The sequence below is a fragment of the Trachymyrmex septentrionalis genome, unplaced genomic scaffold (assembly GCF_001594115.1).
Source record: "Trachymyrmex septentrionalis isolate Tsep2-gDNA-1 unplaced genomic scaffold, Tsep1.0 scaffold190, whole genome shotgun sequence".
In the NCBI taxonomy this organism is placed as follows: Eukaryota; Metazoa; Arthropoda; class Insecta; order Hymenoptera; family Formicidae; genus Trachymyrmex; species Trachymyrmex septentrionalis.
In genome coordinates, this window is record NW_017305072.1 from 872,495 (window position 1) to 896,867 (window position 24,373).

General features: G+C 38.0%; 1 protein-coding gene across 1 annotated transcript in view; it reads left to right on the plus strand.

Annotated features, from left to right (window-relative positions):
- The first annotated feature begins 686 nt into the window (after positions 1–686).
- The window catches only part of LOC108747069 (helix-loop-helix protein 11), a 154,260-nt gene continuing 130,573 nt past the window's right edge, over positions 687–24,373 (plus strand). Inside the window, exons 1-2 of the mRNA XM_018484322.1 lie at positions 687–2,308; positions 22,399–22,741. Coding sequence (XP_018339824.1) covers positions 2,223–2,308; positions 22,399–22,741 — 429 coding nt within the window. The 5' untranslated portion in view covers positions 687–2,222. The remainder of the gene's footprint in view (positions 2,309–22,398; positions 22,742–24,373) is intronic.

Genomic DNA, 24,373 nt, shown 5'->3' on the forward strand with positions numbered 1-24,373 from the left:
AATATCGATTATCACTTCTCTGAATACCATTTGCCGGTAACGCAGACATTTAATATCGCCTAGACGATAAATTTCGCGCGTTATCAGTGGAACATTATTAATTAAAATTTGTCCGCAGGATGTCGTGCTGGGTAATAATCATTAATTGTAAACGCATCAGAAAATCGTCGGATTCATCGATTTGTTGCATCTTCCAAACACTACAGTTCCTTCAATAAAGTAGCAGCATTCCGTAAAAAGTGTGCAGCAGAAATAAGGCGATTATATTCGTGTAATTAGAATAACAATGCTGCATTGATCGACATGTTGGAATGCGCAGAGCACAGATCGTGCAAAATGACGCGTTACGACGACTGGTGGTCGTCTACTTTCCGCGTCACGTCCGGCGCCTCGTAAATGCGGCGCGGCGAGACGCGTTGGGCGAGCGTCGGTCGACGCGGTGAGGCGAAGCGAGATGAAGCTTGGCGGGGTGGGATGCGGCGCGTTGCGTCGCAGCGGTGTGAGAACGTTCGCTGTGTGTGAGCAGCCCGCCGACTGTAGACCGTAGCTCGTGTACAGATGGTCGGCTACGTGTACGGCGCTTACGCTCGCGACCGCGCGCCAAGCGGCTGAGAAAGAGAGTGGGACGGCGACGGTGGTGGGGGTACGAGTAGACTCGCGTATTCTATGGGCGGGGCTTTGGCCAGCTGGCAGATGTTTCCCGCGCGGCCGCGTCATTCCTCTAGCGTAAACCTACGCGACGCGCAAATAGTCCCGCGCGCCGTGGCGTCGTAGATTTTCCGCGACCGGGCTAACCGTCGGTCACCTACGTTACGTGTGCGAAACTGTGGATTTACGCGCGTCTAAACGAGCGAACCGAGACAGTACCGAACCAGCGTCCGGGGTATAGCCGGATTTTACGAGTCGGATCGTGAGGATGAGCTGACGGGGGATTGGTCTGAAGCGAGTCGCCGCTCAGGGCAGAGCAAAGTGCGCGGTTTCCCCCTCGGTGTCGAGCGCGAACCGCCTCTCCGATTGTGCGGCGAGCCGCGACTTTAGAGTGTGTCGTCTACCTCTCGAGGTGAGATTCTCCGCGAACGTTTACCGCGCGCGCGCGCGCCGATATCCATCGGCCGGTTGATTACGTCGTAACGTACCCGACTTGTCGCGTGCGCGGACGAGAATCAATTCGCGCGCGATGATCCTACCGGCATACGTGAATTCCGAGTGATTCGCGAAACGTCACTGCACATCCTCGCGTCTTAATCGGACCGGTATCGAAAATCCTCGTGCGGGGACACGACAAGTGGAACTAGTGGAAGGGACTGAAATACACGGAACATCGATTGGGACGAATGTCAACTCGACGCGAGTGCAACTTGACGTAAGTGCTCCCGGCTACGAGTCGTGTAATATTCGACGGAGAAAAAAAAAAAGATACGTGCGAGTCATCGACCAGTGGTGCGTTTCAGAAGCTTTTTTTAAGACCGTAACATTCTAATGTGCTGTACATCATCCGAATGGACAGATTGAAGCCGTCCGGCGAGATACCGCAAGAGAAGAAAGTGCATTTCGCGAGTGAAGGAAAAACGTGACGTGTGACGCCCTTCGGTGGGAGAAAGAAGTGGCCGCCGCCGCTGTCGTTCCAGCTCCAGCCGCATAGCTACGCTCCTGACGCCGGGCGGCGGAGTGATCCACGGGGCGCCGTGGGGGCCCTCAGCTGTTTCCCGCCAAAGATCGCCATTACAAACGCGTTCGGGCGTTGTGTGTGCGCGCCGCGCGGAGCGTGTGGCTGTCTCGTGGACGAATCTTCCGTGCGTGTCGCCGGCGTCTGCTTGGAGGTGAAGGAAAACGAGGTCGTCGCGAGACACGGCGTGAGCCGGAAGTGGCGAATAATCGGCGTTATATACGTGGATCGGTGCATCCCGCGAGGCGTAGACGCGGCTTGTTAAAACGCGCGTTGTTTGTCCCCCTCCTCCGCCCCCGGAGAGGAGTGCGCGGTGTCGCGGGCGACGAGAGTGAAGGAGGCGAGCGAATCGACAGCGGGGCGAGAAAGAAAGCGAGGAAAGAAGTGCGCGAGGAAAACCAAGTGTCGAGCGATAACTAGAAGATTCGTGGAGGAAAAAGCGAGCGAGAGCGAGAGAAAGAGAGAGATCCGTTGTCTTTTCGCCAGCCGCGACGACGGCCGTCGGAAACGTGAAATTCGCTCGGCGGGGACTCTCGGTGCCGCGGACTGACAAGATATGTCAGTGTTTGGTAGTGAAATCGATCGGATTTTGCTCGAGGAAATCGTCGAGTCGACTGATCAGCCGGAAACTGACCTGTGCGGGTAAGTCCTTTCTCATATATATACCTTTTTCTTTTTTTCTTTTTTTTTTTTTTTCGAGAAAAGAAAAAAAGGGACGATCCGCTCATTAGTGGTAGTAAAACGGTGTGCGTGGTGATGGTGTAGTGTACCGAACACCGATGTGAATCTATGTATGCGTGATCGTGTATATATGCACGTATACCCCGTGCCCGCGTTTGACACGACGAGGTTATACGTACGGTACAGCTTCGTAATAGAGCGGAGTGAGATCGAACAGGCGAGCGAGAAAGACAGAGCGAGAGAGAGAGAGAGAGAGAGAGAGAGAGAGAGAGAGAGAGGGGAGCCGAGCAGGAGAGACGAATGATCTTTATTGGCTCTCTCGAAAGAGTGTCGTGCCCGAGCCGTTTATCGCCTCAACCTGTTTGCGATTTGCGAGAGCGTAACGTAGCTGCCGCCGTGGCATCATTGGGGCGGCGGTGTATCGGCATTGAACGGGCTCGCGCGAGGTACGTACGTATCGAGCCGCGAGAGAGAGAGGGGGGAGAGAGAGAGAGAGAGAGAGAGAGAGAACGCGGGTAATATCAATGTGTTGAAGCCGGCCGGCCGGCCGGCCGGCGCCCGATATCTGTCGCTGGTGGTTGGCTGGCTGGCTGCTGCTTCTTCTGCTGTAGCCATCGATGTGTATGTAGGATCGTGACGCTACGCCGCCGGCAGCCGCGACCAGCTCCCCGAAAGCCGTTTTCCGCTGGAAACGCAGGGACGCGTAGCGCCGCGTCGCACCGCGTCGGATCGGATCGGGGACCGGCACTCTCGCGAATCTCCGCGCTCTCCATGCGTTCACGCCCAACAAGCATGGCGCGCGCCGCCCGTTCATCGTTCCGTACGCGGCGGATGCCTCACCTCCCCGTTTTCGCGACGTCTGGCATTTCTTCCGTTACCGCGCGCGCATCCGCATTTCACCCTTACGTAATGCAAAACTTGATAATTTTATCAGGAAATATCCTTTGTCTTGTATGTTGGAGATCGAAGGGAGGGATTGTCTGCGTTTCAGCGGATAAAGCATCTTTGCGATTCCATTGTAAGATTCTGTATGATTGATTCTTCCTCTTGATTCTTCTTGCTGCTCTAAATATATTACATATAAATCGATTGTATTAAAGAATCGTATAAAAGGTGCAAAACTGCCTTTTCCGTTGAACGTAGCTATTTGCTTCTTGTACGGAACACTTAGCTGGGATTAGAATTTTATCTTATTTCTTTCGAAACGTACTTTTCGTTACATTTGTTTTTTTCAGCGTTGTCTAGGATACGTCATAAGTTTTTATTTTTTACAAAATTAGAGGTATCTAAGAACTTCATTACGTGCTCGAGTTTTTTGTAACTTTAGATTTGTTGATGAAAATTTATGTATTTTAAAAAAACTTATGCACTTTACATCTATATAAGTGTAAAATATATAAGATATTAAAATAGTAATATCAATGTTATAATTTCGCATTCTGCAATATGTATCATGTGTTATATTATATTTGTATCGAGTGTAAAATTCTAATATTGATATTATATTATTATTAGTTGGTATTTCCTGATTTCCATATCTTAAATATGACAAATACGACAAAAAGTGTCTAAAATCGGTCATAAGACGACTTTTACGTCTAAAAGCCGACTTAAACACGTCTTATATCACAATTTTTGATATTTTTGTATTTCGGTGCACTACTCGACACATATATGTATATTAAGATTTAAAAAATTCACATTTATAAAATCCTCTCGTGTGTAAGCTTTATCTATACCGTGTTATTCATGTTACACTACAATGCGTCAACAAATAGTTATGTAAATCTCACAGTTCGTAATATCCGACAATGGAGAGAAAAGATTATTTATATAAAATCGCTATTTATAAAATGTATAAACTCGTTATAACGTCATATATTAGGTGTAGTAAAAAGTCATCGCGTATTTTTAAAAGACATCTATCAGTAAAAACCGCAATTACTTTCTTATCAACAATATAAATATATCTTGATAGAGTAAAGTTTCAGCTTTAAAAATCTCTTTTTTAAATTATACGATACGACAATTTTTAATGGAGTTATGAGCAATTAAAGTCAAAATAATTCTTTTATTTAATCCGCGATAACTCAGTAATCAAAAGTCGTAGGAATATTTAAAAAAAAACGATTTTGTAGTTTTCTCAAATTCGTTTTGGACACGTTACAAATCCACAAAGTGAGAAGAAAATTTTTCGTCTTTTTCAGCTCGTACTTTTTGGTATGTAAAAATTATCAAACTCATATAAACTTAAAAAATGTGAGAAGCTTTTAAAAGTAGAGATTTCAAGCTTTAAAACCCTTTTTTTAAATTTGAATTTTATTCATTATTGACGAAGATATTGTATATACAACTTTGAGCTAAAAAATACGCGATGACTTTTTACTACACCTAATATATTGTAGATAGTGATTTCGTTGTCCTACGAATGAAGCTGACACGTCGCGTTCGGTCCGCTGAGAGAAGTATGCCTAGTCACTTTTTACGTCTTCGTGCGACCGTGCGCGGTCTGTATGTGTTTTTGGTCTCACGAGTCCAACGATCGTATAGAACAAAGAAGCAGGAAGGTGCGCGAGGAAAGTGTGTCCTTTTGTGTACAGCCGAGTGACCGACAGAGCCGGGGCATGTAGTGCCGCCGTACGCGTTACGTAAAGCCGCGTTTGTTGCACAATAATCGGTTTCTATAAATAACTCCAAGCATGCCGCGTTCCGGCTTGACTTCTTGTTTACATACGCTTATCACCGATTGTATTGCGCTGTGTCCCTCAGTCGTATTCCCGAGTCCTTCGAATCCTAGAGGCTCTCCCTCTAAATCTCATTCATACACAGACGTTTCACAGTCCACGTATTTCAATTTACAAACGCTTATCGAAGTTAAGATACGGTGCAAAATTCGCTCAACTTTGGTGTCTACAGATGCATTCTTATAGATGCTGCATTTATTACTATGAAGATACACTGAGAAAAAAATATCCTAAATTTAAATTAATATTTATTTGAATAGTGCCAACTAAATATTTATTAAATATAAAGATATATTTATTTTTGACATAAAAAAAAAAACATTTATTTGATTCAACAATTACTTCTTTTTATTAAGTACATATTTATCTATTGTAAGTAAATGCTCAGTTGACAGTATTCAAATAAATATTTATTTAAATTTAGGGTTTTTTTTTCTCAGTGTAGATGTACCAATTAGAATGGATTGACATGATTCAATTATTATCATTATAGAACGAAATGACAACAATTTTAAATACTAAGCTTGTTAATGATACGACTCTAAATAAATTCATTCGTTTATAAACATTTATTTAGAGCCGTATGTGTATTATTAAGAGTTTCATAAAAATTGTCATTTTGTCCAATAATTGCTCTCTTGTCATGTCTGTCTGCTGGTACATTTATCTTATAAATAGATTTATTGCTATTAACTTTTCTGCGTCAAGTTCAATTGATTGGCGCTTTCAATTTATTCCTTTTTAAAAAATTGATACTATAAGAACAATTCTATCTTTACGCATATGGATAACGTAGCAAACACTGTTTCAAATCCAGTAAAGCATGTCGAAAAGGTTCATTAAATCATATATGTGTTTCATATCGCGTCACTAATCAGTGTGTCATTATAATTTCATTAATCTGAAGAATATAAAAGAAACTGCAGTATCATGTGTGGCGTAAAAAGTGTAAAATAGCGTACGCCATGGTAATAAAATTAAATGTCGATGCTATTATCACCAAACGGATGAGGTATGAAGCGTAAATAAATGATCAATGTACGCGACATACCTAGTAAAGTAATAATGTCTCGTTTCTCATATATCACCGCTTCGTGTTACGTTTTATTATTTATACATTTCTAATCGCAGCAGCGAGACGCAGTGGAGGTGGCTCAGACAGCTTCGTGTATCTGAATTATATAATTCATCGCGCTTATCGAAAGCGATTTTGCTTACTACGTTATCCGGTAGCGTTATTCCGCAAACCTTGTACGACGGTAAAGTCCGCGTAGTTACGTCGACGTTAACGGGAAACTATTTCCCAAACTTCCCTCGCGCGTTGGAATGTACAACTTTGACACCAAAGTTGAACGTAACGCACGAAATCACACCAGATATGTGCTTATCCGTTTAATCGCGACAAATACGATATCAGCCCATTAAACAGACTATCGTTACGTAATCGGAATCATTCTTGCATTACTGATAAATTTGCCCTCGCCGATAAAGTAATTTATTCCGATGCGCGCACCTCGTCTCTGTATACATATATTTATTCATTTATAGCTTTGCTGGGAATAGCTTAGAAACGCAAATTACATTTCACACGTCAAATACATCTGTTCCTGTAAACTCGTAATGGACGAGTGCAGTCGTTAATTGAGCATTAAACCTGACTTTTTGTATTCTAATTTTAACCTTTAACTTACAGGTAGGTATACTACATTCTAAACAAATTTTATTTTTACAATTATTTTTTTCAATAGTATGCACATAGTTAAATTTACATCCTTATTTATATCCTTATTTATTTATTCCTTATCTTTATTCTTACGAGATAGAGAAATGTAAAAATAATGAACTTTAAGACTTCTGGGTAATACTTTTTATTTTTCTTTTCCAGAACGACACAGATAAAATGTCCGGTTGGATTAATTGAAATTCTCGTTGAAAATGGGCAAATTGGAATTTTCCAGTTAAATCTACCAAAATCCTAGTTGAAGTAAATTCTGAATGATTATCAATCAAAATCTCTTCTGATTCCCATTTTCTCTCAACCAGATATTTTTCTCTATAAAGATTTTGGAAATAATTATGTATTAGGTGTTGCATCGAGAGAAATGTTTGGGATAAATAAACATTTATTTGGTTGATAACATACAAACTTTCTTACCTATTAATTAAAAAAAACGTTCTAATTAACATTTGATTATTTTAACCAGAATTCCAAAAAGTTCGATTATATAGCGATACAATTTTTAAATTAAAAGATAAGAAAGTTTTTGTAAGTATATCATATATATCAACAAAATAACTGGTTATTCGTACTCGACATTTTTCTCGGTGAGTGGCCACCTACTTAATTAAAGATTAACAACAAAATCACAAAATGTGTAATCTCTTATGTGTTTTATACTTGCTTACAAATAAATACCCATATATACGATTTTACGGTCGTTCGACGTTCGCCGTTCCAGTAGAGTTCAGTATAATGTCATGATTGTAATTTCTAATTCTTCTGGCGTCCTTTTCAATAATACTATGATAACACTTAGTCCGGCATGTAGTTGCACAATACAATTCCTAATTAGTATGCATGCTTTGCGGCACGTAAGCACATACCAGATAAAGATCATTGACATAACGACGTCTGGAGAATGTTTATCAGTGCGCGACAGCTACGCCGAGATAAACAGTGCTAAACGGCGATCGTTTCTCCCGCTGTACGTTCAAATATTCGATATACCTACGAGACGCACATTGCGTACGCAACGGCGCGCGCCACGATTCTTTTACACGCGGTTTGATTCTTTTTTTCTGTGTGTTAAAAGACCGGTGGGGGAAAAAAAACGGCTTCATCTCACTTCGATGCACTTTCCGCGTTCGTCCGTAAGCTCCCGGCTTAACAAATGGGTCGAGCCAATCCTGACCACGGTCAACGTAGCACCACCATATCAACGCGCGTACATTGCTTTTTAAGTATATATATATACACACACACACATACACGCGCACGCGAATTTATATATGCACTCGAGGAATGACGCGGGCGAGAGAGAACGCGACGGAACGGGATGCAGCGAGTGAGTTATGTATATATCTTGCACGGTGCACCCACTCGCGCCGGGGCTAACCTGTGCATTTGGGTGCGCGTGCACTCGAGGCGCTCGTGTCGTGTAACGTTCGTTCCGTGGTGTGGCGCAGTTCGTGGTGAAACGCGTCCCTGAGAAAATGTCGATCTCGACGAATTAATGTCGTACTCGAAATCTGTAGAAATAAATCCATTTATAAATACCTAAGAGAATCTGTATTTCGTAAGAAGACGAAATACCACATGGAGGAATGCGGTACTGTTATTCTGTAACTTTTAACGATACTGTTGATATCGTTACGTTTACCAATGCGTACAGTGGGGAAAAAATGCGCTAAGTTTTAATAAGTACTTGTTCGAGTAATATTGACTTAATATTTATTTACGTAAAATATTTTTTATATTTTTTTACACTAAGTAAAGAAATGAAGGTTAAATCATGTTAATGGTTTGTTGCACTAAATACTATAATAATAAGTTTATTGAGTGCAGCGGTTAACGTTCAATAGCCAGATGCGGATATAACGTGGAAAATATCACGTATATATATTTATGTGTATTTACATTTATATGTTTACATTTAGTAAATCACTAATACTACTATTCAAACAAATATTTATTAAAATTTAATGCATTTTTCTCTTACTCTGTAGATATTACATATAGTAAAAAAACTGCGTAACGATAATATATACCGATATTATCATTAATAATTACAAAATAGGAGTACCGAGCTTGCAAATAGAAAAATATCAACTTTTGATTGTACATAAATATATTATATTTGTTTAAAGTGAATTTTACGCGCTGCAATTTAATTGTCTTTCACAACTTTTATGTCGGCCGGAAACGTAATGCGACACCGCAAAGTTCGGTGCACGCCAAGGAAACGTCGCGACGCCGTGTCACGTCATTCCACTGTGAAATGCAGACATTTGAACGGCTTCGTCTAGGAATGAGCTTAACACCTGTCGCAACTGTATAATTTTTTTTCCTAATCTCGTTATCCGCCGTGACTTCCTGCCGGCGGTTTTAACCAGGTTGAACATTCGCAACCGTCTGTTCCGTCCGTTTACCGCGATAAGCGCGAGATCTGTAGTTCCTGAATTGTGTTTTTATCGTTCATGCAAATACAATGCGGATGATAGGTCGGTTGCTTGCGGTATAATGTACGTAATAGATAGAAGTCCCGTCGTGATAGACATAAGTAGACAAAACGGGTCTTTATTTGCCTGTATCTACCTCGAACATGACTTTGCAATAAAGCTCACGTACGTGTACTTGTGATGGAGGATAATACCTTACTAGCGCTATACGCTATAATCTGCAATATGGCTATTAATTAATAGAAACCTACTTTCGTTTCACGCTCTAAGAATATATAAGTAGGTACTTATATATTCTATAAACATAGATGAATCTTATTTTTAGAATTCAGCCAAATTGCAGGTAATTACGTGTCTTCCAACGTGACCTGTAATATTTCACTATATTTGTATCGCTATTTATTAATCGATGAAGAAAGTTCAATATACAGTTGTTTTGTTCAGTTCCCGAAGACAGAGCCACCGTGCGATAGATGTAAATAGACAATACGGACCTTTATTTTAGGAACTAGCTAGGACACGACTTCATAATGTAGCACACGGTGAAGTTGCAATCTGCAGAGTTGCATGAAGAATTATTGAGAATGCTGTAAAATATAATATTCTGTTGATGCATAATTTATTATCGTGTTCTTACAACGTTCCTGCTAAAAATGTAAAAATAAAAACGAGACCAAATTCATGCAAAACTATACTTTATTGTTCCAAGGGTAGGGTTTCTGAGGAATTTCATAACGAAATTTGCATATAAAAATTTTTACTGTTTAAAATTCAATATAGATAACGCGATAGTCACACAAAAAGGTTAATTAATGATAATAAATTAATCGGTCCATTTTTTCAATATTCTAGGTTAAAATACAGCGTACAAGTGAACTATGTTTCACAATATGCTTCACATTTTTTGTAAATAAGACTAATCTCATAATATAATACAGAACTGTTCAACAACAAATTAATATATTTTCTGACGTGGCTTCAATAATGTAGCACGCGCGACTGGCCCTGTCCCACAATAGTTTACTCGTTGAACAAAGTCTCTTACATAACGCGGCATTGTTATTAATATAATTATTATCTTTATTTACGAAAGATATTACTCGACGATACCGCGCTGTGTAATACATTTTCCAACGAGTAAATGCATGCCTTACGTAATGTTCATGTGATTGCAATTTATTTGCGCATCAAGCTCGATAATCCCTAGATAGGCGCTGCTAGGCGATAGGGAACGTGCGCGACCTAGCTCAACGAAGCTACGCAATTTTTCCGTAGTGTAAATGTACGCGTAAGCGACGCACGATCATCCGTCACTAGGTCGGCGGCTTTCGAGGTTAACCAGCTAGTCCTGCTAGTCGCTTCGTGACCGTCTATGAACCGGGCGATCGTCGACGAGCCGCGGTACTCCTGTCTCCTTTTTATGGTCACGCTTATGTTTACGTTACGCCTCTCTTTCTCTCTCCACTCGAAACGGGTAGGTGTTGTGCGAGATAGGGAGCATGAATGAGGCTCCTGATTCCACGTCTAGGCTCGTCTGTGCACAAATTGCGATACGAACCATTATCACAGCCGGAACAATCGCTCCGGATGCAGTTACGAATGCGTGTTATCTTCTTATTAGATGACGAAATATGTCAGAGTGCCTCTCTTACTAGTTTATCTTACAGCGTTCACCTTTTCTAAAATGCAGGAATCTTTGGCTACGAATGGCAGAACATACGACACGTATGAATTTGCGCAGAAATGTAATATTGGATATTATACGGGGAGAATTTTTTTTCTTACAGTTTACTCTGAAAATATGATAGTCCTGGAGCAACATTGTATTTCGAAGAATTTTATAATAAAAAAATTTTGTAACGTAAATTTCTCTTACATTCATTAATGCCCGTTCCCACCAATGTAGATTAACTTTAATCTCGGTTCAATTTACTCTTTGTCTTTTTCTAGTTCTAAAGACTAGAAAAAGATGAAGAGTAAGTTGAACCGAGATTAAAGTTAATCTACTTTGGTGGAAATGGGTATAATAAAATATGATAAAATGTATAATAAATTTGATTAATTTTACTAGAAGTACATAGTAAAAATCTTTAAAATATTTTATTGTACTACAACGATCATATTTTTAGGGTAAATTTTAAGAGACAATTCTGTCCGTGCAGGTATAATTTCACAACTGAAAGTAACAGAACCAGCTGCTACCCGGCTGAAAATATCTGATACATTTTCGTGAAATTTTAAATTGGTACCGGTAAGAATTTATATTTCGTGCACTCGGACCTTTTTTATAAAGTCGTGCGCGATTATATTCTTTAATATTCACAGAAATCGACAAATTTCACGCTTTACATACATTTAATTAATTGATATCAGCGCATAAAATAGATTAAGTGTTACAGAAAAATTTCTGTCATTTTATTATCTTCTTTTATGAGGGACATTCTCTAGTGGCTTTTCCATCAAGTTGAAGACAAACACAATTTTATAAGTATCTCAGAATATGCTATACAGATATCTTATCACACGGTCTCACGTAGATCATTCGATCTGTTCACGCAAACGTCAATCTAATTTCTACGATACGCAACTTTGTTTCTCATAGAGAATAAACGACTGAGAGAACCACGGAGACGATCCTGAAACTCCTTTCAGTTCTGCTATCTAACAGCAGACAACAATGGTTTCTCTGTTGACCTCTTATGCTCCACATATCCGTCGTGCACCGCAAACGTCGCTTACACAAATATCTTATGTTCGTAGAGGTGTCATGTATGTATAAAAGCGAAGGGACCGATCTCAGGACGAGAGAATAATGCCTCTGTCTCACGCCCCTTTTTCATCTTTCTTTAAGTATTCATGCGATGCTTCTCTTCGTCGCCATTGGTTTTATTCTAAGGATATTATATTCTTATATGTGTGTGCTATACCGTGTGTTCTACCAATGTAGAGATGACTATTATATTTATACCGAAAAACCAACGTGGTCTTGTTGAAATCTACTTTGTGAAAGTGACCTTGAAAACTATGAAGCGTCAGACGAATCGGTTATAAAATAAAATATATTTTGCCATTTTGTGTCTCTTCTTTTTTTTTTTTTATTTAGCAAAGATATCCTTTTCTATGGATTGCTACCTGGAAGTTTTTAGAATTGCACTGAAAAAGAAAGAAAAATCTAGAGATACCTGCTTCTCTCTTAGCTTTGAAATATGCGTTGCGAATGTATTCAGAAAATGCGCGTGTATAGAATAATTCTTCTAAATACCTACAGGTATTTCGACAGAACCGAGTTTGAAACTTAAAATCTAATGTAACTTTACAAAATTGATTTATTAAATATATATAATTCGGCCTTTTTGATACTCGCGAAATGAATATCGAATATTTGATCAAAGTCTTCAATAGAAATTTGAAGAAGAGAAAGAAAAAAATAAAACATTAACTATATATTATTATATTAAAGAACAAACTCGTCGATTTAATTTCACAACGACATTCATTATCGCTGTCTCATGAATTCTTAAAAGAGTAAAACTTGTACAAAGTCTCGAGTGTTTTCTTTTCTGAACATCTCTCGCATCGATCGATTACGATCGATAAGTGTAATTGGAGTCTTGTAAGAGTATTTGCGATGCATGATGAAGTCACGACACGGCCAGTCATAACATTCGCGATAACGGGCGTTTTCTTTTCGATGATTGCTGACGCGCGGGTGGATGCAGCGTTCACATCATACGTCAGAGAGTTAGCATATAAGGAATGCGCCGCGTTCTTTCGATTTGACGGCAGTGCACAAACTACCGGCTGTCATCCACGCCTCGTTTCGTATCCCCGACAGTTGGTTGACTCACGTCATTTTACGCACGGGAGCGCACGCATTCCAATCGTCATCTATATAAATTGTCATTGTTTTTCTCGCAGGTGCTCTCTCCCAAGTGATTAACAGTATAATGTATTTACATACATGCGTGTGCCGTCAAATATCAACTGTCTGAGGTCTCCTAATTGTTATGTGTGAGACCTGAATGTGAGAACACCTGAATTAACGATGCGACAAGTGGGAGCATTCCCTGAGTGAACACGATGATTTTTTTTTATCGACAACAAATCATACTTCGGGAAATTTTTTTTAATGTTGTTGATTAAAAATATGAGAAACGTAAAATTTAATTTTATCAATAAGTATAATTTTATGATAGACTTTATAATTATTATTTGTATCAGCAATTATTTATTAAATACAACAACGACGTGCATTACTTAATCATCATAAATTTTTTATATATAATTCTTATGCCAAAATACAATAATACTCGTAAACAAGTCAAATCGAGCTTATAAAGTCAAGTAAATTGCTTAAACTGTGATGTGATTAATAAAAAAGTCGAAATATCAAGTGATTCGAAGATAAAGAGGAATATCTAGGGCAAAAAAAAAAAAAGATCGACAGACATCCTAAGCAGGATACATTCCATCGATGATCTGATGCGAGAAGAGCAAATTCAAATGGAGTAACCAAAAGGTGAAGAGGAAGAAGAAAAGTGGTAGGATGGGACGAGAGGGGGAGAGGAAAGGCACATAGAAGAGACGACTCGACGTGGCGCCCGTTGGGCTGCGACTTACGTCACATTGCTAAATATATAATGCCTCGACCGTTCCCGATCTCATACCCATTCTCGTTCTTCATTTCATCCCGCGTGCCGCAAACGTCGAGAGCTAAGCGAGAGCGCACCGTCGTCACTGCCAAAGGCATCTGCGTACGTGCGCTCGCACTCGTCGACATGCGTGCGCCTCTTCTCTTACTTTGTCCTCATGTGCGTGTAACTTGATACGCGCCTCGGAAGCCCGATGCAACGGGCGTCCTAAAATCGTGTGACGGGACATCGAGCCAACAATAACGTCGGCTGATTGTTATTGGCCAAGCGATTACTCCGACGATTGAGATACATCTCGAAGATTAGACATTTGTGTTTTCTGAGAACGCGTCCTCTGCTTCTTCTTAAACTGATTTTTTTTTTGTTTTTGGTTTTTTATTAATTGCTTCGTAATTGCGCAACGCGACTGAAATCTTGTCCGAAATGTATATTTTAATTCGTATTTTTATCATTTTGTTCTATTAACTTTGCTAATCTGTTTAAATTTACTACACGATTATATTATTTGGGTGGGTTGGTTAATATGATTAAAAAGTTTCAAAAAGTAAAAAAATATATTAATAGATAAAGTCATTAAATACCAGAGAAAATATTTTTAAGTAAGATAATTACATATTGGATCAAGTATACTCGAACAGACAAATAGGGACAAATCTTCGAAGTTGCAAATCAAATATTAATAATGTAGACTTCGTTCTATCTTATTGTAATTTTCTTTCGTTTGGCTTTTACTTCTGGATTCGTAATCGTATTTTCCTGTCTCTTAGATTCAAGGTTAAGTTTTAATATTACACAAAGGTATAATATTTTTCTTCAGCAGGATGACGTACGGCTATTGAGATATTCAGGACAAGAAAGGAATCTATTGTTGCCTATTTTTGGCCCTAATTCTGTACATCTGCCGACGACAGTTCCGTTTACAGTACAGTCCCTTCCAGATCCCTTCCAGATGTCGTAGGCAATCTTCTCCCTACTATTTTATTCTCTTTGATAAGAACAGTACATTCCGCGAATTTTATCATATTATCTGGTAGTTTATTTATTTCCATCTGTTTTATTTATAAAGTGATGACGTATTTATTTTAAAAAAGAACTCGCTCTGAGTATAAAACTTTACACTGAAATACTAATAATATAGTGTACACAGTAAATCTCATAATTGAAGCAAAGGTCAACATTTTTTAACTGATTATAATATCTGTCAAAAACATATGTAGGATAAGATAGAGCGTAGCTGTGAGATATAACGATTTTTTTTCGACAGCGTGTCTCTCGAGATAGGAATTCGACAAGCAACTTATACTAACAAGGAGTTGATTGTCGGCTGACACGACATTGTAGAATTTGAGAAAGAAGGGAAAGCTTGCAGATAGACTGTAGCTATTAGAAACGAGTTTCGGGAATATCTTTAGGGCGGAAGGGCACAGAGGGTGTGTGTGTGTGTGTGTGTGTCGAGAGACCCTAAATCCTCTCACACACGTAATGCGTCGACCAATTGGAAACAGACGCGTGTTCTTTAGCTGTGCGAGAGTATATAAGGTGATTCTAAGATTGGAATTTTTACTACGCACAAATCTTTTGCTGATCTTTTACCTGCTTTGGGTTAGGTCAGAAAATGAGCTGACAGGAAAGCACCGGAATAACTTCGTGTCTTTCTTCAAAAATACAATTTTTGAAATCATGTTGAGGTAAGTTAAGATATAAAGCTTTAAGATAATTCAAATTAAAATTTAATATTTTACTCAATAATTTTTATTTTACAATAAATATTTATTTAAATAAGTGTATCTAAATACAGAAATTGTACGACTAATGTCTATTTCCACACTGGAAAAAAGTCTTGTTGCATTAATTGAAATTCTGACAAATTCAATCGGAAAGGTACAAATATTATAGTTAAATCTATGGAACATTCTAGCCGAGATAACCAGAAGTTAAATTATAATAATCAGAAATCTGATTCGATCAGAATTTGTTTATACTTTTTACCGTTGAAAACATTTTTCTCAGTGTACTGATATAAATTAATTTAAATCTTGATTTCACTTACACTCTCTCTTTTTATCTTCTAGTTTTAAGATTTAAACAAAGATAAGCTTTTTAGTAGGTGCTAATGATGCGCGCAATTGTATATATAAAACGAGCTCCGAAATCTAAATCTTCGTAAAAGTCTTAATGGAGCTTTATAAATGAAACTATCACAAGGTCGTTTACTGTTTATGAGCAATCCGTTCGGCATCTTTATCATCCGCTTTCGCAGCGTCCTCCCGTTAGTCATTCGCAGCTGATAGACGGCCGCAGATATCGTGCAGAAGCGTTAGTAACAGGCAGCTGACTGACGCCAGCCGACGGTTATTTTTATAGCCATTATAAGGAAAAAAAGGAGAAATCGTAAAATGCAGTAAAGTCACGTTACGCAATGTTCCTAGAATCGCTCTTGTAGAATATGCAAATGGAAGGTCGTCTATTCTGCAATACTTGCGTGTGTCACTGTTACGGTATGCACCTTCTTCCCCTTCTAATTCACAGAGTTAATTATTCAGTTTTTCTTCAAGTTATGTATAATGCGTCACTGGAATTTTCAGAATGCATATCCCGTCGCGTTTGCATATATTACAGTTTTGCAAGAATCGAGTGATCCTTGCAACCCGCGATAACTCGAACGCGATTATCATATTTCGGCATATTATTTGGTGACTGATCTCGGCATAAACAATGTCAGCGTAACGTTAATGTTCATAAACGTCATAGGTAATAGATTTATATGTAATGAAACTATCCCTATTAAGTTGGCTTTGAAAATGTGCCGGTGAATGATCATCATCCTCACCCGTAAGGGATTACAGAATCGCGCTGCTTCTGAAACATATCGCGGATCATACTTTTTCACGTTCTTCGCTATCTGGTTATATTTCCTAGTCAGTCGCAGCTGATAGGCGGCCGCAGATAGCGACGCTCGTGCGAAGGCACCGCTAACAGCCAGCTGAGTGGCGCCAGCCATCAGCTGTTGGTGACTCACGCGAGCGAGTCGACTGAGAGTTTGCCGCGGACGGATACACACAATCGTATGTCGTCGTAACACACACCAATACTAACGAGCGCGTGCGCCAGAATGCGCGCATGCCGTTGTCCGCGCCGCGCCGCGTCGCGTCGCGTCTCACGAAAGCGTTCCCAGCACGCTTTTTCCGCCTATCGGTGAAAATCCAAGGGTAACACGTGCACCTGGGCAGAAGCTCCGACCGAGACGGTGCACCGATACCCCGTCGTCCTTCTCGTTTGTCCCTCTACTTTGCCTGCTTTTTTGGTTTTTTATCGTTGCCGTTGGGCAACGTCGACGTGCGAGTTTATAATTAGGAACTAATCGCGCAACTAGCAAATGGTTGCGCGATTAGTCCTCTAAGATATAATTATTTATTGGCAAATAATTCCTGGCGCCTACTGATAATCATTGCTAAATATAACGGTAACAATACGACTGTTATTTTGAGGCCATGTTGAAAAATATTCAATTCTTACAGTGAAAAAAATTTACTCAATTACATATTTCTTTGTGAATAGTAAGTAAACTAACAACAAATAAATATTTACTTATTAAAAAATAATAGTTAAATCAAATTAATATTGTTATTGTGCCAAATAAATATATGTTTACATTTAGTAAATATTTACACTTAGAATTATTCGGACAAGTATGCATTAAAATTTATTATTTTTTTAGTGCAAGTTTTTATTGTAAAGAGAAAATATATATTTCTTGAGCATTTTTTAACCGTATTTTAATTGCTCAAAAAAACTTTATGATATACGAAGAAAGAAAGTTAATCTCAAATATATTAAAATATTAAGCGAGAAGATATTCTGAATTTACTTCGTTAATTGAAATATTATTTTCTGTTTATCAGAAATTACTCTTTGCTTAATATTATACCGAGCTTTGTACATCGCTTTTGAATACGCTGTTTTTTTTGTAATTTTTTTAACCGAAGATAATTTGGCGACATATGTAGCTCGAATATCGTGTAACCTTGTAAGAACTTATCTCCTGTGGGTTCGACTGCTGATTACGATTGTAGCACAAGCAACAACTTTTATCACAGCTATATAGTATTCACAATTGTTGCTATATTTGAACTTTATCATACTAAAAAGAAGATAAAAATAAAGACTAACAGTTAATTCCTACTGGTTCATCAATTACAATGTATCAGCTGATTGATTATCATAAGCAGTACGAGGAGTGAGAGAATTATTTAGGAATTATTAATGAGAAAAAGAAAATTTATGTTAAGCAATTTAAATATTGCAAGATAATTGTACTAAAAATATCACAATGTAAAAATAATAATATAAAAGACACAAGACAAAATTGAATAAATTTATTAAGCAATGAGACATACGAGAGGATAAGAAATATGCATAAAAGACAACTGGACTCTCTTTTTCTGAAGATATATATAAGAGACACATGCACGATTCAGAAGATAACCGAACCGAACTGAGATACGAAGAATAGGTGACGTAGGGTTATCTTTAGCTTGCACGTTTCTCCCTCGTATGGGTGGCAGGATTTCAGGGTGAAAAGGAAGGTAGCTCTATCCACTTCGTCGACCTACTTCGCCGCAACTGATCTGGCCCGAGCGAGCGCTCTGCGGGTATCCGGCGAACGAACGAGCTGACGTCACGACAGCCAACCATCCAGCCAGCAAGCCGCCGGCGTACCAGCTGATCTAATATAACCACTCGATGAGAGAGTACGCCACGTGGATTTCTGGTTCCGTGGACCTCCACGTGCCGTTATGAATGATAGCTGATGAATGCCGCGGCCTGATTCAATCCCTCGCGTGTTACTCAGAACAATTCAACCGTGTCTAGCGCGAGAAAAGACGCTTCTTTTCGAAAGTGGCAATACGTTTTGTAAACTTAATGGAATAATGATTCATTGTATACTATCAATATTAAATTGATAGTATTGACTCTTGTGGCTATACTATATTTACGACGGTAATTGTGACTAAAATATTGATGACGATAAACGTGACACAATGTGGAAATTAATATATAACAAACACGGATGAGAGTGGCTTCATTAGCTATGAGATGTCTCGTTGTCGACGTTCCGTATCGTATTTAATTCGCGATTGATGAGGATTAGCATCACGATAGAGAAATTGTCTGTTTTTTTTTTTTTTGAAGTTATAACAACAGTTAATATGGGATGAGAGTTAAATTGCGGAATAATATAATGCTATATTATAACACACTTCAGCCATTGTAGAGTCAAGGCTTTCGACGGACGATCGTGATTTGAAAGCGTCATTACACCTTCGTGCGTGTGGCCGCAGTTTCGTGGTATTTGACTGACATCTTCGAATGAGTAACTGTTAATATTTCAACGAAAGAAAATTACTGGACGAGTGACAAGCGGTCAATAAAGTATCGTGACATTTAAAGACACTCTTCCTATTTTTACGTATTGTTATTGGCTATTTGGTAATACGTTTTATGAACAATAAGCACTTTTATATTGGAGAAAAACTCATCAACAATATATCTCTTAAATCTTTACATGTGCACGTCGGCAATATATCACCTTTTTCAAACATTTACCAGATATATTATGTTTTTATACGGCCTGATCTATGGTCTAAGTTACTTTATACTTCAAATTAATCTGGCTCACAGCCTGACCTGATTTCAATTTAATTTATAACCAACGCAATTTCATTATGTTGCGTTACTCATATATGGAATCATTACGGGGAATCGTGAAAGATTCTAAATGATTGCACTATAAATAAAAATGATTGCGCGGTTATGTTTTTAGCCTTTACATTCGTATTATCGACACGTGGCGTTTCGGCGTAAGGTGCAAGGTCACGGTCTTCTCTTGCTGAGTCATCCTCGCGGCGCTATAGCCGCCATCTCGATCTTTCTCCTCTTCAGCTCTCTTTCCCATTGCTTTTCTTACTACTGCTCGTTAACGTATAATTTTCCCAGCTGTTTGTTGTTTCCTCATTTACCGACTTTACCTATAAGTTAGTCTACAATGTTACGGAATGAGCACTGCATTATTAAGGACTTCGCTAACTTATTTATAAGTTCCCCGGAGTAGACTACAGCACGTAATCATACATAACGACACTTATATAACTTTGATGGATTTAAGGAACGAATCCCTCTCAATATCAATTTTAATACAAAAATGACCTTGTACATTAAAAGTAGATGCAGGGTCTAATAAATTTAACGACATTTCTTTTGAAGATGTTTTAATAATCAATTTCGTTACTCTTTTTTTTTTATGTTTTAGATATATGAATATTAAATTTAAATGATTTAACGAATTATTGATTTGTTAGCACAAACGTTAGTACAATAGATAAAATAAGAGAAATTATATTTGAAGAATTATAATAAATTTAACAAAGTTAGATATTTGATAAAAAAAAGAGTAAAATCTCTGATATCCGCAAATAATTTGTATTATTTCACACTTTAAACTCTGGAATGTTATATTGTTATACAACCTGCCTGTTAGTTTTATCTTTAATCATGATTATTTTGAGTGTTGAATATGAATGAAATTCTTAGTTGTTTACAACTAACAAACATTTTATCCTCGCACTTTAACTGAAATTTATGCTTACGTGACGTTTCATATGCGTGCTTACAGCTGACCTTTATGATGAAATCCATGCGCGTGATATTCGTGATAATATATACGTGCGTTTTTCTCGTGTTATATTTGCGTGACGATTCATGTAAGGTACGTTACGCGTGGCGTGCTATGGATATGTGCGGAAATTAGATAAGCTATGAAATATTTACTAGATCCCGGCAGTTTAAAAATAAAATAAATATAACGCGTATTAAACAAAGTATATTTTACGATGTCGTGTGAATATACAACAAATAGGAAATAAAGGCCCTCGACGATCAAGTTGGATTTTTAATACTTAAATAATTTGGTGTGAATTTAATTCAATTTTTAATCTTAAAACGCAATCCTAACAGAATTAGAGTAGTAATATCACAAATTAAATAGCAAGCAATTTAATAATATTGCTCTTAAAAAGACTTTTAATAATCTGATGCTGATAATCTTAAAATTTATAAATATTACATACCTATCTTACACAATCATACATCTGGACGTTATAGGAAAGATTTAAACATAGAAATAGTTTATAGGAGGGGATAAATATATTTATGTTTATTTTAATTGTTATATTATTATTAACAGTTTCTTGTTCAATTTGTTTTTTTTTTATTTATTTTTTTTAATGTTAGGGTGAAGTTCTATAGATATATATTTATTTGAAAGAGAATAAGTTAATTAATTTATCTATAATAATATATAATAATAATATTTTTAAAGATTATTGTAGGTTTAATAATAAATTGAATTTTGTTTTTACTTGATTCTATTAATTTGTACTGTTAATATAATTGACAAATTAGCATTACCTAAACCGCGTTGGAGGTATGAAAAAAATAATGATGTTAGTAAATGTAAGTGGTCTATCAAATGACAGATTCCGTGCGGCCGGCGCAGAATGTTTGCGGACGTGCGAGCGGTCGGAAGCGCGAGAAGAAGCCTTTGAAGCCGCCGCCGAGAAGCGTCAACGACGTCCCGCTTCATTGATCGCGAATTCAACCGTCCAGAAATCCCGCAGTCGTCCGCTGCGCGCATTCGTTGAAGTAAAAAAGAAAGAGGAATAGACGAGAGGAAAAAAAATGTCTCCTTGCTTCCAATTTTCTTAAAAGCTCTCGCGTTACGAGGCGAGATAAGGCGAGTGGGTGTCGCGTGTTCGATCTCAATCGTGGTCGAAAACTCGACGAAATGTCAAAATGGCGGGTCACGCGCGTAAATGTGCGTGCGCGTGTATCAGTGTCCTCTTTGTCTCTCTTTCTCTCCCTATGCCGGCGTCGCTTCGATTCGGACTCTATCTTGTTGATAGTTGTACTGGAATACTTTGACCATGGGCATTTATCGCCCAACGGAAATGTCTTTTTTTAAATAGCGATGATACGCGCAGCTGTCTGTATGCGAGGTATAATTAAAATAAATTGATGTAGATATAAATATATAAAGATTCAAGAGTTTGTCAAGGAGCGCAGTCTTTTAGTACTGAAGGATTCGAGCGTTAGTGTTTCGTGTAATTAACGTGAAGCCTGGGAAACTCGAAAGATGTTGTCTATGAAAATTTAATCATTACAAAATAATACACACGTTTGACGATTAAAATAATTTCAAACATTAACGCCCAGTTTCACAACTCATGATTAACTCTTAACCAAGGTTTAACTTGTTTCTCATCTCTTTCTAATGCTATTTAGAATTGGAAAGACCGCGAGTTGTGAAACTGAGCCTAAATGTTAGTACCTATCTACTATATAGAATTTATAGACTAAAATAAAATATCAACTTTAAATGATGTAAACTTTATATGCTTTATAATTTATTTGTCCGCAGGAGCGTCGAGACGGTGGACGACGGCTCGGTGACCACGAGTGTGACGGTCGCCGAAGTCGCTGATACTCAAGAACGGCAACCGCAGCAGCGGCAACAACCGCCGCAATCAAAAGGTAACGTCGGGGTTGGTCGGCGGGTTGCTAGTCAGAACGTTGCGTTGAGCAACGGAAACGGTATCAGCAACGTTGGCCGTGTTGCGTCGCGCAGCCACATGGAGCAGGAGAAGCGAATGCGGCGAGAAATCGCCAACAGCAACGAGCGACGTCGTATGCAGAGTATCAACGCCGGATTTCAATCGCTGAGGACGTTGCTGCCGCATCACGAGGGCGAAAAGCTGTCTAAGGTAAGTGGCTTTTATATCGACCCCCCTAGCCAGAGTCGTGTGTATTTTATTTATATTTCGAATAATCAAATTATTATCATTTATTGTTATTTTATTTATTCACAAAATATTATTTTACAGAAATCTAATATTGGCCAATTTATTGAAAGACAGTAATTAATTACTTATTTGGAGCACTGAATAATGCTTTTAATATTTGAAATAAGTAATTAATTATTGTTTGTTTTTAATATTAAATTGGCCATTATTAGATTTCTGTAAAGATTAGTAATTAAAAATAGAATTATTATATAAATTTTATATGTTAAATGAGATATTTTAAATATAAAATTATCTTATTATTGTAATATACATCACGTATAATGGAAAATATCGTGAGCTCAATTTTAATAAGTATGCAATGTTTTAATGTACGTAAAGTTTTTAATTTTTTTTTTTTTATAATGATGAGAAAAAAATTTATTTTTTATTCTCCACGACTCTGGTTTGGATACTGAAAATGTGTGTTTTTTTTTTGTACGTTGGTATTGTACAAGAAATCAGGTGTGCCGATACGAGAATGTGCGAGGCATACTTGGTATCGTATTATGATCAATCTTTTTGGTTGAAATGAGAATTGTATCCATGCGAAATGTTATCATTATCGCCGTATTCCTCGTAGCTTGAATCGCTTGCTCATTCGGTATGAATCATTGTAAAAGAACTGAAGAACACTTCCTCCAATAAATTTTTCCTGTGCTGGAGGACAGTCGATCAAGCTTGAGTAATAAGCTCATTCATCCATTCATCGCTTCGTGTTTACGTCTTTCCATGGATACATTAGAAGGAATGCACAATCATTGCATGTGTCTTATAAGAGAGAGAAATATTGCGAAATCTAAAAAAAATTAATTAATAAATGTTTTAATTTGTTTTCACATAAAATCGCAAGATGTTTAGATCTTGATGAAAGTCATAAGGCATTAAACATGAATTTAATTTTGTCCAAGCTCCGCGCAAATAGATTAGTCGAAAATCATTGCATGAGGATAATTCGAATCTTAATGCACGATTGCTTATATTGTGCAAGCATTGTCTCATCACAAATCGCAAAGCATAAGTTTTTTTTTTCCTTTCCTTTGTCGTAATGCATCCAAACTTGGAAAATTCTCATTTCGTCCATGTGCAAGATGTGGCGCGCACAAAATATCTTTTATGTCGCGCTCGTGCACAAAGGGAAAATCGAGATGGACTACCGCCAGTATCGTAAGAGTGGGTCACGCCTTTGTACTAGTACCACCTTGCGATTTTTTTTTTGACTTTTCATTTAAACTCCAGCGACGCACTCAATCGATATGTGATTATTTCGGATCGTTGGGACGTTGTGCGAGTATTTGAGCATCCAATAGTCCAAGTGGAGTCGTCAGGAATTGTTTCCCACAAGATGTTATATATGAATACTCGTTGGATGAATTCGTGACTCCAATTATCGGATACAATTGATAGAATTGTTTACTTCTTCGCAGTAGCTCCGAGTTTCCATTACCATTAATCTTTAAATGCATTTGATTGTAAATATTTATTGTCTGTTTCCGTACACTAATAAAAATTAAAAACACAGTATTGGAAATGACGAATTTTATATTTATATAT